General features: G+C 31.9%; 2 protein-coding genes across 4 annotated transcripts in view; one reads left to right on the top strand and one right to left on the bottom strand.

Moving 5' to 3' along the window:
• Positions 1-623: 623 nt before the first annotated feature.
• On the top strand, positions 624-14201 carry LOC143071406 (transient receptor potential cation channel subfamily M member-like 2). Of its 3 annotated transcripts, XM_076245667.1 has the most exons (11): positions 646-1167; positions 2118-2217; positions 4257-4488; positions 4780-4842; positions 6753-6881; positions 7607-7882; positions 8674-8875; positions 10108-10276; positions 10488-10630; positions 11181-11237; positions 13560-14201. In XM_076245667.1, the coding sequence occupies exons 1-11, from the start codon at positions 1044-1046 to the stop codon at positions 13667-13669; spliced, it is 1605 nt and encodes a 534-aa protein (XP_076101782.1). In that variant the 5' UTR covers positions 646-1043; the 3' UTR covers positions 13670-14201. The 3 variants fall into 3 exon arrangements, 2 of the variants coding, with proteins under 2 accessions (XP_076101783.1, XP_076101782.1); XR_012976895.1 differs by lacking the exon at positions 10108-10276 and having other exon boundaries at positions 624-1167; positions 13560-13632; XM_076245668.1 differs by lacking the exon at positions 10488-10630 and having other exon boundaries at positions 628-1167.
• LOC143071405 (transient receptor potential cation channel subfamily M member-like 2) overlaps positions 14199-17315 on the bottom strand; it is a 32510-nt gene continuing 29393 nt past the window's right edge. Inside the window, exon 17 of the mRNA XM_076245666.1 lies at positions 14199-15634. Within this exon, the coding sequence (XP_076101781.1) occupies positions 15531-15634 (104 nt within the window). The 3' untranslated portion in view covers positions 14199-15530. The remainder of the gene's footprint in view (positions 15635-17315) is intronic.

A 17315-nucleotide genomic window follows, 5' to 3' on the forward strand; every position in this document is an offset into this window, starting at 1 on the left:
AGCAGGTCCTTACACAAAAATTAACCTAAAATTGATTTTTGCAAATGTATGTCAGCATATGATTACAAGGATAACGGATCATATCTTGAATCGTCTAATTAATAGATATATAAAATGTGAACATCTGGTTGGAGAGGTAGAAGATATCAAACTGACAATGGCATTGCAAATTAAAAGTGTACATAAAGCATATACCGAGTAGCGTGAACCAAACCACATAAGGAAATTCTTGTTTTATGAAAAGACAGCTTTGTATCTATTCATATAGTTATTTATCTAATGTATTAACGACATTTATTTATTTAATTTTTCTAAACGCCTGACTAAAAATGAAAGATGACAAACAGACAAACAATAGTACACATGACACAACATAGAAAACTAAAAAATAATCAACACGAACCCCACCAAAAACTAAGATCATCCTAAAACAGCTTTGAGACAAATTCTGAGATATATCCATAGAAAGCCATAAGAGGTTCATAAGACATGTCCAAAGATATATATTATGACAGGGCTTAGGAATGCTTCGTTACCCCTGGACATTAACTGTGTCAAAAAAGGACAAACCATCCTCACATGAATATATAAAAAAAAAATGATGAAAATATTATTGAGGTTAATAACATCTGTTACAATAATAGAAACATATCTTTATTTTTTTAATTTGTACAAGTTAAAACCATTTTTAGGCAATATTTTGTACAGGTTATAACATGTACGAGTACTCTTGTACATGTTATAACTTGTATTTTTGCATTATACAAGTTATCACATGAACAATAGTTTTGTACATGTTATAACTTATACACAACATATGCACTCAGGTCTAAATTTCCTGATCATGTATTTTACATTTCATAGCTTAAATGTAAACTTTAAAGTTTATTATTTTTCATACCTATCTTGTGAAAAAATTGACAAACGAGTTTAAATAATGTGACTATACAGAGACATACGTTAAGCATTTAATTGTAATTCTGGAGATGGCCTAAAAATTAGACTCCCGATAATCCAACTTGACAAGCTTCATAAATATAGAGATGCCGGATTTTTTCTTTCAACCAGAACACACCGCCTTGTATCATGTATTGTTGGCATGGGCGATATTTGCACAGAAGGAGGATCTAGCATTAATTTTTTGGTCAAAATGTGAAAACCCTTTATGTAAGTATAGTATATTGGAAATTTGATTTCATAGGTTTGTAGATATACATAATATATGATGCATCAATACTGCAAAAAAAAAAAAGCATATTGGACAAATTTATTTTATCCAGTAAAAATAAAGATATTAGTTCCGCGAAATGTAGTAAATTATTGGAAATGTCCCGCTCGAATATCAGGGTTTCTAACGTACAAAACTTTGAAGCTAAGATTTTACTGTTCAAGAGTGTTTTCGCCGTCAAATATTTTAGTCTACCCTGGCTAAAATGTGGAATCGTGCTTTTGTTATAAAAGCATATATTTATTAGTATGCATTATTTTTGTCTAAACACTGCCATTCTGCAGGTTAATTTGACTTGCTTTAAATTAAGTGAATTAGCTTAATATTAAAGGTATTGAGATTTATATGCTAGCAAAATAATATGTTATAAATCAAACTTTCGGAACCTTTTACACACTGATCGGTTATTCCACTATGTAACCTACATTTTCATTTTTGTTTGTTTTTACGACATTATATATTTTTTTCACCAAATATGCTTGTTACATTGATATTTAAAGAAACCAAGCTTTCTTTGTGTATCTTGTAATATTCAACTGATTACCTAGGTTAGTAGTCAGCTGCTTTTATATACATATATGTTTTTTGTTTTATTTTTATTTTACCTTTACATAAATGGGCCCTTTAGTTTTCTCGCTTGAATCGTTTAACATTTCCATTTTGGAGCCTTTTATAACTTACAATCTAGTATAGGGTTTTCTGCATCGTTGAAAGCCATACGGTGTTCTATAGTTGTCAATTTCTACGTCAATTGGTCTCCGGTGGAGACCAGTCTCATTAGCACATTTTCTTCTTTTGATATTATCAGATATTTACTGACCACCCGTACGCTACGTTTTTAAAAAAATAGTATCATGGTGAATAATTAAACAACAAGTGTCTTTTATAGTAGCAGCAATAATGGCAAGCAGCATACTGAACACAATGGCTGAAATGGTTAACAGTGCAAAAGATTTAAAACTCAACAATGATCTATTGAAACACTCCAGGTAAATGGCAGCTAGTATAATAGTATCAGTCAACCTTGTATACTTTAATGATCTGATTTAGATTTAGATGTACGTCTGCATATTGAGAAAATAAATCGAAATTGCACGCTTATCAAGAGCTTGCGTTTCCTTTCATTATTTCTCATAGAGGGTTGCTGCATACAAACATACTTCCGAATAATGTAAAATATATACGGTTATCTTTTAGAGCATCATCCATTAATGCTTCAATCATCAACATCAATAAATGATTTCATGACTGTATTACTTAAACTACAATATTATATAAACATAGAAAAGTAAGTTGAGAAAGTAAAACATGGACCATTAAATCTATAAAAAAAAAAGGAGATTTGGTACAAAAATTTATGATTGCTAATTAGACATAAGATTAAGAGACCAAAGGACACGGAAATTAACACATATAGGTCACTGTACTACCGAGAACAATGAGCAACGCCCGTACCGCATAGTCAGCTATAAAAGGCACCAAATAACAATGTAAAACAATTTAAAAGAGAAAATAACGGCCTTATTTATGCACAAACAAGAATGTGTCCAAAGTACACGGATGCCCCACTCGCACTATCATTTTCCATATTCAATGGACCGTGAAATTGGGTACAAAATATAATTTCCCATTAAAATTAGAAAGATTATACCACAGGGAACATGTGTAATAAGTTTCAACTTGATTGGACTTCAACTTCATCAATGAAGTACTTTGACCATAAACTTTAACCTGAAACTCTCACTTTTATTTTCTATGTTCAGTGGATCGTTAAATTGAGATCAAAAGTCTAATTTGGACAAATCATAAAGATTATATCACAAGGAACATAAGTACTTAGTTTTAAGATGATTGGACTTCAGCTTCATCAAAAACTACCTTGACAAAAAACTTTAACCCGAATCGAAACAGATAGACGAACGGACGGACGGATGAACGAATGAACGAACAGACGGATGCACAGACCAGAAAACATAATGCCCCTCTACTATCGTAGGTGGGGTAAAAATTTGCACGAAAAACAAACATGTAACACATTAACAAACGACATAGTAAGGAGAGGTTCAACTTGTTAGCGGGATCCCCATCCTCCACCTAATGTTGCATAAGTGGCAATGAGAACTCTCCACAAGGGTTACAGAAATTAAGAACTATAGGTCACAATACGGCCTTCAACAACATATTGAATGATAAACAAATATATACCACAGCAACAAACATCAACCACAGAATATCAGGTTTCTGACTCTGAACAGGCACATACATAACGTACTGGGGTTATACATGTTATCAGGATCACCCCCCCCCCCTTAACTGGGACAGTGGTGTTACAGTACAACATAAAAACAAACTATACAAATCAGTTAAATAAGGCTAAACTCATCATAATGATATACATACAAATAACAATAACAATAGCACAAAGTAGACGTGAACGGGTACTTGTAAATCACGACAACAACAAAACAAGAAACTAAGTACAGGTCTGAGAGTACTCGCAGTTACTGACAGCTAGTTTAAAACCGATAACAACTAATCAAACAATAATGCATGTATATTACATATAAGTACACATCCAATATCCTATGGATTGAGTGAAAAAGACGTCGTAAACAGTCAGAAAAAAAACAATGACCTTGTGCACTGCCACGATACAGGTATCAACTATTATAAATCAATGAATGTGTATATGTATATAACATTATTATTTAGTTTGCTTTTAAATTTGCGGATAATAAGAATCAATATTATTACCAATAAAAACACTATTCAAAGATCTTAACTAAGTGTTAAAAGGGTTACCTTTTAGAATAAGTTTATTTAAAGGATCGATAAGTGTATCTGGATCAATGCATTCGACACTGACCCAACAAAACGTCAGATTTAAAAAAAAAAAAATATATACCTAGCCCATCTCGTGAATAATTCTATTTATAACAGTCTGAGTAACAAATAAAACCCTTAAATATCTGCTAGTTTTTACTCTTATATTCCAAATAAAAATAAACTAATGAGCCATAAATTCCAGACTTTTCGAAAAACGAGCACTCTTCTTGATGGACTCATTATATGAAGAAAATGAAATAGGCTGTATGAGTTTGGTAAATACAGAAGACAAAGTTTGGGGAATTCGTGTTGCTCCAGTAGAATGTGCATTTGATAATGGCATGATTGATGTAGTTGGACATCCATGCGTACAGAGATTATTAAATAGAATTTGGTACAAAGATACAGCAGCGATGTGGCGTGATTGGATGAAGGTAATTTTGATCGTCCATTTTTCCAGCGAATACTTTTTAAGCCAACTTCGTAATTTTCAATCAATAACTTCACAGGTAGTTTTAAAGATTTTTCTTAACACTTTTAAGCACAAAGTATGGTCAGACTTGTCACGTATTATTCGAAGACAAACTTCTTGAATCAATATTAATTTTTGAATTACTCTTATGTGAAATAAATAAGTAAGCTATAGTTTCACATATTAGCTTGATACTTATTTTTTTCTGAAGGATTACAAATTGAAACAAGAGAATATTGTTTTGAAATTACAGAATGTGGTTCGTCTATCTGGTGCTGCATGGAAATCACCAGCTATGATGTTTATGGTCCATTATGTAAGATGAGATAGATATATGTTTTTTTGTAAATGCTTAAAGTACATTCACAAAAATACTGAACTCCTGGATACATTAAAAACGTATTTTGTCTTTTTGGCAGCTATATTCTAAAGGCATAATCAAAAGCTAAAACACCCAAACGAATGGATGAAAATGTCGTATTCCTGACTTAGTACAGATGTTTTCTTACGTAGAAAATAGTGGATAAAACATAGTTTTAAAAATAGCAAGTTATTCCACTTACTTATTACTCAAGTTATTTCACTTGACTGGGCGGAGTCTAGCCGGTTCGCTCATAATAAACCAGTCCATCTTAACATAGGTGTTTTAGGATAAACTCATCAATAAAATGTGCAATCATTGTTTTGTAAATTCATTTGATGACACTGATAGGTGATTAGAAATCAGTAATAATTATAATGGCAATCATCCTTATCACACACATCTTCAAATAGACTGTCCTTATGCAAATTAAAACATAAACTCCGCCCGATCAGTTGAAATAACATTGGTAATACATGACGGTCATATAAAGTTACATTATATTGACAACGATATGTGACCGAAACAAAAAGGCATAATATGTAAAAATGTCAGAATAGGGGTACAACAGTCAACATTATGATATTATTACGTAAGTATTTCTGTATTGGCCTTGTTATTGGTCCGAGGCTTGCTGTATTGGCCTGAGGCGAAGCCGAAGGCCAATACAGCTGGCCGAGGACCAATAACAAGGCCAATACAGAAATACACGTAATAATATCTTTATTAATTAACTACAGTGTTACAATTTTTGTTTAATTTCATTTCAAAAGAGATAAATATTTTTACCTTGAAGTGGAACTATCCAAATCTCAGTTTGTTTCTTTTTATTAGATGCAATACATAATGATCTGGTGCTGTTTCCAGGTGTCTTCAGCATTTTCTCATCTGATGAATTTTTCTACCCTTTTCAGTCACTATAAAGTGTTACAACTTAAATTTAGACGCAACACATTAATAGTAATTGGAAAGGTACTGCCATTGCATGTGTTATGCAGAAACTAATTTAAAATCGATGTGAAATTATGAGGTCGTGAAGAAATGAACTTTGTGATAATCTACTCGTTCCCCAAGCCTGAAATAGTTCTATCGTCTGCTTTCAAAGTACCTTTTAAATGAATGTGACCGTCTTTCGCCTGAATTGTATGCCATACTGACATTTTCAGCATGTTTAAGATAACTAAATGACAACTGCGTCTTCAAAACAACTGTTTACTTTCAGTTTGTGTTTATCGTGTCTTTCGATGTAAAGTCTAGAGACGTTCCGAAATCCTGCACTTGTGTCAACTCGGCCAATACAGAATAACTCGGCCAATACAGAAAAAAATCTATATTGGCCTAGTTATTCTGTATTGGCCCAGTTTACACCTTATATTGCATTGGCAGTTTTCATCATATTAAGTCCAATAACAGTGTAGTTAATTAATAATGTATTATAATCTTGATAGAAAAAAAGATATGTAACAAATAAACACGAAAATGCATATAGACTTAACAAACATACACAAATGAGAGACCGCGTACATAACTGACATATATCTACACTACCAAACAGAACAAACTAAACACAATAAATGGAGATGATTGATCTCTTATGAATACTCTCATGCGTTTGATGCAGTTCAAACAGATGAACACCCAACAAAATTATCTAATATATCGTTTTTATATACTAGTATCAGATAATACATATAAATCTGATGTGCCGTTTTTACTACTACATTTATACCTGTGTTTGAATTGTCGTACATGTATCAAGTTATTGATAAAATGGTGCACGTCTTCTTTAAAACTGTACTGTATGCAACAATTATATCTTAGATAGAATGTTTTTTTACTTGAAATCAGTATCTTTATTTCTTTAGCTTTTAATGTTTGGAATACTCATAGCTTACAGTGCATTCCTCTTATCAAACGTAAATGATAGTGGTATTGGATTTTATGAGATGTTGCTGTATTTCTGGATCATTGCAGATGCTGTTGAAGAAATAGTCGTACGTATACACTAATGTACATTTTGGTATTTTGTTTCAAATGAATACTTAAATACATCAACTTTTATAAGGTCTTATTTTCAACTTCATTTAATATTATAGAAGGTTCACATCGTTATATAAAAATATTTGCTAATGATACCTTACTGTTTGTTGTCAGAATCAACGTAATCGCCAGGATTATCACTGCAGCATCGTCATTTAAATGTCGATACTATCACTACATACATTGTACGCTATTTATCCGCTCGAGACATTTGAAGTGGTTTTTTTTAAACAGAGGCTCAAGAACACTCAGGACAGAAGAATATACAAATAAATAAAATAATAGTACATAACAACATAACCTCATCTTGTATGATTGCTTTTTGTGACGCGACAATAGGATTAACAGAGTAAAGCAAGACACATTGTTTATTTAGATATTTGAGGTTTTACATAATTTTGTAAAAGAAAAAAAAACGTAAATACTGAACACAAGCAATAAGTCGAGGAAAGTCAGATCAAACTGCCCACAAGCACAAGTACGCAGAAAATAATTGATTGACCGAACGGAGACTATGTTTTAATATAATAAAACTCAGTCTGTTCCGAAGTTTTAAACATGATCATCCATATGATACTGATACAACCCGTTGCTGATATTCGATTGACAAAACCCGTTATCCGTGTGCTACACGATGCGAAGGTATTTAATATTTTGTTTGATTTCTTTCTTTTTTCAGAGAAACATTGTGATAACGGTACAAAGACAGAGAACTCACAATCAATCTCGTAAACTGTTTCGATTGTATTGTTACCTGACAAACTTTTGGAATGTTTTAGCATTGCTGATGTACATTGTAATAGTATCTGCTATACTTGTTCGTATTTTCAATGTAGGCCAGCGCATGGAAATAAGAATTTACAGTCTTGGATTGTTTATAATTTATATGAGATTCTTCCATAGTTTGATGGTTCTGAAATATTTTGGTTTAAAGCTGATAATGATTGGTAAAATGGTAAGTGTATATTTTAAAAGAAATGAACTTGTTACATCATTTTAAAATTTATTACGGCTGCAACATGTACAATAATAAAACAGGAAAGTGATTGATAAAAACCAGTGGCAGTGAAGAAGTATAAATGCGATATGACTTGTAATACAATTATTTTTGAACACATTGATAAAATGATGTTATAGTGTAAATCTCAAAATTTTACAATACTACTTTTATTAGCCACAGTAAATATGAAAAGGAAAAAATTTCCATGCAAGCTGTACGAATAAATCGATTTTTTTTTTTACATAGTCACTGTGTGAATGTGGATATTTGTTAAATGAAAACGCGCCTATGTAACAAAATAAACTTGCACCACTCCCACTCCAGACAATTATTGTCACAAACCATGATAGTATATATGCCGTGACTTCCCGAAGTATAATACAATAGTAGAATGTACGTAAATGTTAGCTTGACCACATCGCTGTGCTATGTCTTTAGGAAGTAAGACTTAGTACTCAGTGTTTTAATGAACTGAAAATATATATTACATTTACGGTACCATTTAAGGTGCCCCTGATGCTCACTTTGAAAATATATGTCTCTTTAAACATGTTAAAGATGCTCAATTCAAAAATATTTGAAAAGCTTATTGATAACGAAAGTACCGAGTTGCATGTCTTGCAAAAACATCCATACGAACTTGATACTTTTTTTTAAATTTTATTTAAGTTTTGCTGTATTATTTTGATTTAATACCATGAATTCAAAATGAATAAATGTCTAATGACTTCTAACATATCTTGTAGCTTAAGGAGCTGCTTCAATTTAGTTGGATCCTGTTTGTTTTTATTGTATGTGCTGGTGTTATGTACCATTCGAATATGTATCCTAACCATCGTGATATGTGGCCGAAATTTGGAGCTGACATAGAGAATTGGCGAATATGGAAGATCGTGTCATTACCTTATTGGCAACTTTATGGTGAATTGTCTCTAGACCAGTTAAGAGGTAATTATAATATTACAGAAACATGCATACATTTCAACAAATATTATTAGTTACCTAGTGTGCTAGTGACCTAATACGATATATATAGGGGTCATTATATTCCATACGGGGTGTGAGTGTAGCTCAAATCCTTATATGGAATTTATGTGTATATATGTCGTATTAAGTCATCAGCACACTATTGAGCAAATTAATCTCACCGACTATCTTAACATGAGGTGTTTTGAACAATGACATATAAAAATGATCAAATCTTCAATACCGTTAGTATTAAGAACATACGTCCATTTGTATATACAAAAACAAAAGCTAACAATAATAACTTGTTAGTGTTAAATGTGTTTTATATATTTTTTGTCATCGTCTGTTGAAACCTTAAAGATTTTCCCTCAATACCGTGTTGTTTGTACAAAGGAATATAGCAACACTACTAACTGTTTATTGAAATAAGCCCAGCCTACAAACCTATACGATCTCCACGCGGTTGTTTTTAACCAATCATGTTCCTAGATATGTTTCTCGTTGCATTGAAGACCTGTTTGTGACCTTCTGCTGTTGTCTGCTCTATGGTCGGGTTGTTGTCTCTTTGGCACATTCCCAATTTCCATTCTCAATTTTATTGAAGGTAACATGAGGTATTTTGACCAATGACATATAAAAGTTATCAAATCTTCAATACCGTTAGTATTAGGAACATACGTCCATTGGTATATACAAAAACAAATGTTAACAATAACAAGTTGTTAGTTTTAAATGTGTTTTATATATTCTTTTCACTGTCTATTGAAACCTTAAAGAGTTTTCCCTCAACACCGTGTTGTTTGTACAAAAGAACATAGCAGCACTACTAACTGTTTATTGAAATAAGCCCCGCCTACAAACCTATACGATCTCCGCGCGGTTGCTTTTAACCAATCATATTTCTAGATATGTATTGAAGGTAAGATAAATAAAGATCCCAGTAACTCGTAGAATACTAAGTGCGTGCACAAAAATGGTACTTCAATTCCTGAAAAGAAACAAAAAAAGAACACAAAGACCTCTTCTAACACTGTACTATCATACGAAAAATCTTTAAAATGTATTTGAATGTCTAAAATACTTTGCTATATGTATTTTTTTCTTTTACTAGATATAAGACCTACACTTTTTAATGACTTCTGCAACATAATAGCATATTGTTTTATAAAAAAGTCAGTATTTTTCTATACTTTAAGTAATGTTTTATATAGGAGAAAACAATGGAAATGGAACTTCTTGTACGTCAGTTGAATCAGAATGGGAAAGTAACACCAACATGGAGAGATGTGTTGAATACGACTGGGCCATTATGGTTATAGCCGCCATGTATTTACTGATATCAAACCTCCTGTTGATTAACTTAATCATTGCATTGTTTAGGTAAACATTCCTTAGTTCAATTTCGTTACAACACAAAGTGTCTATATGTGTCTTCTTATGGTTAAGTTGTTTTGTTATGTTACTGCCAATTTGTAACCATGATTTGTTTTCTCTCAATCAATTAACTACTTTCGAAAATCGGTCTACTACTATTGACTTTATATATGAAACTTTGCTATATATGCATTTTTGTCACTGTAATCATTTCCAGCTATCGATTTGAAGAGGTGCAGAACAATTCTGACAGATTGTGGAAGTACTGGAGATATGCAATCATCAAAGATTACAGCACAAGATTTCCTGTGCCTATCAATGTGTTGTTACATGTTGTCAATGGCATAGTAATTATATGCAGTAAGTTCAATATGTAATGGCTTACAAAGACTACTCGTTTAATATTAAACTGAAAAAAGGACAAAATGTGTAACTAACGGGGAAAAGTTGTAAAAAACATATATACTACATTTATGAGTTTGACTGTCCCTCTGGTATCTTTCGTCCCTCTTTTTTAGCTGAAAAAACGACCAAAGTGTTTAAGTTACTGCTCAACACCGTAACCACACATATAACACTATCTCGTTGATCTGTGTAACATTGCAAGAGCTTATGTAAGCAAAATGTGCATATTGCATGCATCGCTCAAAGGTACTCCTGTTCAAATGGTCTCAAAACTAAGGTCGCAAGATTTCAAGATATGCTCTTTCGTATGTGACATTTTTTTTAAACTTCAAATTATCTATTATAACAGATGCACTTCTTTGATCTTTCCATAGTATGCAACTACAAGAATGAGACGGACAAGAAGTCTACCCCGAGAAAAAAAGTCGTTCCAGATGATCATTTTAGTTTAAAAAAAATCCTAATTTTCTCTATACTTCTAATGAGATAACTTGTCTTGTTTCAGAAAGAAAACGACAAAACGGTAAAACAGGAAATATTCGAGAGCAGAAAAGTGTATCAAGTATGTCAAAAACTATTAATGTTGTATTTGTAGGAATTGGGTTATTCTACATCTGATTACTAGAAGGTCGTACTATTGTGAAAGTTTAACCTCAATTAATTCTAACAAAACTTTTGTTCGTTTGTATTATCGATCATATGATAATGATTCTTTTTTGTTATAAAAGTTAAATGATACTTGTGACATAAAAACAAACAAATAACAACAAAAAAATAACTCACACATGTATGCCATAATATTCTGCAAGCAAAAATAACTAAGACTTCCCTGTCTTCAGTTCTCAAGATTGTTTTATAAAGGAACCAGTTTGTTTTACTTTATATTTGAAGGATTTAACAGGACTTTTATTTTTCAGTATCAGACAGATTTGAATATATAGGATAGTATTCTTACTAAGTATTTGTTGAAAACCAAGTAATAACCTCTATATGTTTTGTAATTTTGGATGCGTTGCTCTCATTTATCCTTGTTGACAAACTCAGAGATATTGTTGTGCTGTCATTTATTGACCGTACAATATAAATGTGTATATTGAATGATGTGTTACCGATCATCTTAAAACATATCATGAGCGTATATATTCATACAACAAGACATAAAAATAAAATACAAAATATGTGTTTCACAGATGATATCGGATATGTTCCTTACGTCGCAACTACAATCCACTTCCCTTTCATGAATGTGACCTACCGAATTAGACTATTTACCAGATTTGTTATAACATTAGCATCACGACGGGTGTCACATGTGGAACAGGATCTGTTTACCCTTCCGGAGCACCTGAGATAACCCCAAGTTTTAAGCGGGGTTCGTGTTGCTTATTCGTTAGTTTTCTATGGTGTGTCATGTGTACTATTGTTGTTCTGTTTGTCTTTTTCATTTCAACTATGGAGTTGTCAGTTTATTTTCAATTTATGAGTTTGACTGTCCTTTGGTATCTTTCGCCCCTCTTTTACCTTGTACAAAAAGATTGCTTTTATCAACAATAGGATAAGAAGATGTGGTATAATTGTCAATGAGTAAAAAATCCACAAGATCAATAGATAAAATGAAGTGGATACAAGCAATTACATGCCCCAATGAGGCTTACAACCAAAAAAAAAATAACCCCTACATTATAGTAAGCTATTATAGACATCAACATAACACATATGAATTTCTTCAAATGAGATCAAATTCAGGCATAATTTAAATTATCAACCAACCAAAAACAAAGACGGCAAATATGAATCGGGGATAACCACTGATTTACAGTCACCTGCAATGGGACAGACACATAAATGATGTGGCGCGGTAAACTATGTTTGTGATAGCTCAGCTCTCTCCTTTTTTGAGTGGTTCGTATTTAGTTTTCTATGTTGTGTCCTGTTCTCTTTTTCTGTACGAATTGGAATCTCCAATAAAAATTCTACAGGTACAGCCAAAGTGTATAACCAAATATAAGTATTGATGAAAAAAAGTAGTAAAAAAAAAAACCAATTTTGTGGTGACTGTTTTTCCAATTTATAACGGTCATGAAAATTTTCAATCGTGATTTCAGACACATGCGTAGCGAAAAAGATGTAAAAAAAATACACCGTTAGAAGAGCAAAAAGGAACATCATCGACAAAGATTAATATGAAGCGAAAAACTGTCTCTTTTGTATGAAGTTTACGTTACCGCGTGAAACTGATATTTTTATATATAGAAAGGGCTGAGTGAAGGACAATGTTTTATGTTTGTGTCATATCTTCGATTTTTAAACTATCAATAAGTAAATTATCGCTGTAAAATTAGAAAATGCTTTTATTTAAATTTAAAATTTTAAATAGTGATGCTACAATTTACATACATCTGAAACATGTGTAGTCTATGATGAGATAATCACACTTCTGTGGAGAGTTGGCAATTTTTTAAATCACTAGGTCGATACCTCTGCTGGTGGATTATCGGTCCCCGAGGGTATCATCAGCTTAGTAGCTAGTACTTCGGTACTAACATGATTTAACAAACTTTTCTAAAATTGTCCGTTTATACATTTTGAAATTATTAAGAAACAAAGGTTTCAACTCCCTCAGGCAAAGTTGACTTTAGATAAATTTGGCTATCAATTTTAGGTATTTTTGTCATATAGCTCTTCAACGGTTTCGGTACTTATACATCCTCGGATTTCAAATGTTTGGCTTCAAGCCTTCCTGATGAAGGTAAATCCAGAAAAGCGCTTCGGACGCAATGAAAATATTAAACGTGTTGTTTTCAATATTCTACTTTTGTGTTCATTGGTAGAAAATATCTTTTTTTTTAATAATTCTTGTTCATTAAGATTTTTTTCTTTTCAGGAAAATGCATAGATGCTTGTTCACTTGAACCTGAAACACTAGTGCAGTTACAAGCAAAGTACGCCACTAGTCGCCTTTATAGCGAAATGACGACGAATTCGATGCATTAGTTTTGATGTTTAATTAAATCAATAATGAAGTTTTCATTAGCGTTTCCAACGGTAGATGTGTATACATTATTATTCAAAGTTGTTACATTTTTATGCTGGTATTCTTTATATAAATTAAGTGTAGTATGAATTAAAACTTTTCAATTAAAACTTTATAGTACAAAGGTAAAGACTAAAGGGGTTTAGCCGTATCCAACTGACATATGTAGCTCTATTTTTTTGTTCCAGAAGTTCATGTAGAGAAAACGTTCCGACACTTCTTTTTATATCGTATGCTTTTTTTATTTCCCTGTTCAAGTTGGTGGTCATTCTATTTGTATTTGTACGCTGAACGACTAGAGTTTTTAATTTGTGTCCAATCTTAATTATACATTGCAATTGTGCAGATAGGTTTGTTCTCACAACCCCCATCTCCCCTTCAACAGTTTTTTTTGTTAATTGTCATTTCCTAGATATTTATTTTAACATTGATGCTCCAATAATCTGCTGGAATTTGCTTGCGCTATTAGAAAACAATAAAATTGAAAATTTGTACAGGTTTTATTGATGGAAAACAACAAAAACATCACTTAATATATACAGCATTCTCATAGATAAAAAAATCACTAACAACTGTATCTTAAATATATACATCAGACGATAGTGATTTAGTTGTGATGCATGCTAGACTATTTAACCCAATAGTATATTGTAAAGAATAGAGAATGGGAACGGGAAATGTGTCAAAACGACGAACATAGAGCAGATAACAACCCAAGGCTTCTAATGCCAACTATTGGTTTTTAACGCAGCGATAAAATCTCATGCCCGAAGGTGGGCTTGACCCTTAACAATAATATATACCGGTTGATCTGAATAGACGTCCCACTTAACTACAAAACATATAAAACATATAAAGGAACCATAATTTTAAGAAAAAACAGAAAAGACTAACAAAGGCTTGTGGTTCTTACTTAGGACAGTCAAACATACGTCGTGATCAAACATGTTTTTTTATATATATATCCTACTATATCTCTAGACAATTCGGAATAAGCAAACACAAAGCAAAATGTTCCGCGCCTCATACAAAATGTACTTTGGTCAACGCTTTTACACCCCAATGAAGTTACAAAAAGAAGCATTCAATTCTGATATACAACAGCATACACATATACTCATACAAATAATATATGTACAAAGTAGAACAGGCGCACAATTCCATATGCTACGAAATAGATCTTACACCGTTGACTCAAATTAAACGCCGTTCATAGTCTTACCTGCCAATTGTTTTTATATTCTCCTTGCTTGCACGTCAGGATGAAAGCAATTAGAAGTGTTAATTTCTTTAAAATCAAAACCAGTATTTAGCCTTTATTTATCACCTATTTTTTATATATTATTTTAGCGTTAAAGTATTCAGTTTTGTTTCTCCGTCATTGGGTGGAATTGACTTGATTTTCTTAACTGTTATCCGAAGAAAATATAGTTCAAACCATTTGGACCAACTCACATACTGTTCTCAAATGTTCTGATATTCCTATTTTTAGTGTGTAAACGACGCAAAAATAACCAAGCAACCGGGTGCAATAATTTGTGGAAAGCAAATTACTTTTCATTTATATGCAATATTTGTGGACATACTATGCTGAAACTAAAAATAATTAAGCGGATTTTATGCCCCAAACTCTGCGTCTGATGAAGATTTAAAATTGGTAAGAATCGGCCAATAAGTTAACAAATAATTACATGACATTATCTTTATATTTGTTTTCTTTTCCTTTACGTACATGCATGATATAAATCATTGTTAGAATGCTCCAGGATAATTCAATGTATAAAATATTCAATATTTTGACTTGGTTACATTTATAAATCATTAGTGTTTATGAAGCGTATCTTTCACTGGAGAATAAAGAAATCTGTTAGCACATAACGTTTGTAGTGGTTGAATTCTATCAAGTATCTGCCGTCTTTTTCCACCTGAAACGAGACAAATATTAACAAACAGTGTTATGTATCGTACAAACTAATTCATGTATGACTGTCCTAAGACAAATAAGAGCACTCTTTCTGCATCAACCTTCAAATGCATTTAATATTGAAGCATTTTAGCCAAAACCTACTAGTATATGGTTTTGCTATAGATTATTACAGTATATTAATTACACTCATTGATGTAACTACGCCATACAGTATACCTTTTCTATTTTTTCTATCTAAAAAAAGGGTGCTTGTTCTGAAAAAAAGGTGACTTCATGAACTCATTTGTGACTGCAAAATTAGACATTTGGTATATACATGTATAAAATGTTCCATGATGTGAAACACTTAGATAGTCCTGAAAATGGATACACATGGTTATATGAACAGAATCGTGAATCTTTTGAATAGATACTGTATCCTCTTACATTTCCATCAATGATTATAATCTAATCTATAAACCAATTGGTAGGATGACCCATGTGGGTCATTTTCAAAAAATGTCGAATTTTGAAATTGAAAAATTTATTAAAAGTTACTTATTCAAACAACCCTCTACATAAGCAAATCAAAACAAACAGTACTTTAAGAACAACATTTTAAAAGATGCAATCTTAATGATGTCATACAAGAATATCTAGAAACATTTTTTGATCGGTGGTACAATATTTTGTCTATCCTGTTACCATTTTCAAAAGAAATTTTGGGTTATTAAGAAAAGGTTTAGATAAAATGTTAAGCTTGTGTTACGTTACCAATTAGATGGTTTTCAAGAGAATAAACTTCTATATATATTCATTCTGTAAAATAATAGATTTTTTGCCAATTTTCTAGGTTGTACTGAAAATGGCTCTAAAAATTGGTTTTCAAAGGTTGTAAAAATTACCACCAGTAATGCAAGTCTAAAATAGCAATTTATATTGTTCGGCCTTTTTTCACCCTTTCAAATAAACCCAACATCAAGTAAATCCCTCATAAGTTAATTTACTTTTCTCTTTATTTCGTTGGTAACAGGAACGTACGTTTCTGATATATCACTATATAAAAGTCTATCCTGTTACCTTTTTGTCTATCCTGTTACCGATATCAGTATTGCACCTGCAAATGCTTAATTGGGAAGATTAAGACGTTATAACCTTAAAATGAGTTCAAACAATGAAATATTTCATTCGTTTTTCACCTAAATGTTAAGATAAAAAATTTAACGACGTTTTTGTCTATAATTGTCTATACTGTTACTGTAACCATAGCAACCATAGTAACAGGATAGACATAACAGGATAGACAAATTTCTTCGTATTTGATTGCTGTTGTGACATAACTACTCCCTTTGGTGAAGTGATTATGGTTTTCTATTGTGAATTTGGTTTCCAACACGTTATTGCACTTTTTACAACCATACTTTTAGTGTAATTAATCAAAATGATTGGTAACAGCATAGACATGAAAAAAGGACGCTCTATTTTTTTCACTAAATGTCTTGAAATTTCTTTTCTCTACACTGTCGTGCAAGAAACGAGGCGTTTTAAATGTAAAGATTACTTTGCATTTTTGAAATCAACACTGACTGATTCAGTATTTATAGGGAGAATAATTTAACGACTGATTTAAGTAGCGGTAACAGGATAGACATGAACCTCCTGTACGCTGATTGAATTTAGTTTGTAGATAATCTGTTACA

This window comes from Mytilus galloprovincialis, chromosome 4 (genome assembly GCF_965363235.1).
Source record: "Mytilus galloprovincialis chromosome 4, xbMytGall1.hap1.1, whole genome shotgun sequence".
Lineage (NCBI taxonomy): Eukaryota > Metazoa > Mollusca > Bivalvia > Mytilida > Mytilidae > Mytilus > Mytilus galloprovincialis.

Excerpts from the sequence above, each read along its gene's own strand:
- LOC143071406 (XM_076245667.1), top strand. The coding sequence starts at position 1,044 with ATGCCGGATTTTTTCTTTCAACCAGAACACACCGCCTTGTATCATGTA. Across the intron at positions 7,883-8,673 it reads TGATAATGATTGGTAAAATG|CTTAAGGAGCTGCTTCAATT; the intron begins GTAAGTGTATAT and ends CATATCTTGTAG. Across the intron at positions 8,876-10,107 it reads GTCTCTAGACCAGTTAAGAG|GAGAAAACAATGGAAATGGA; the intron begins GTAATTATAATA and ends TGTTTTATATAG.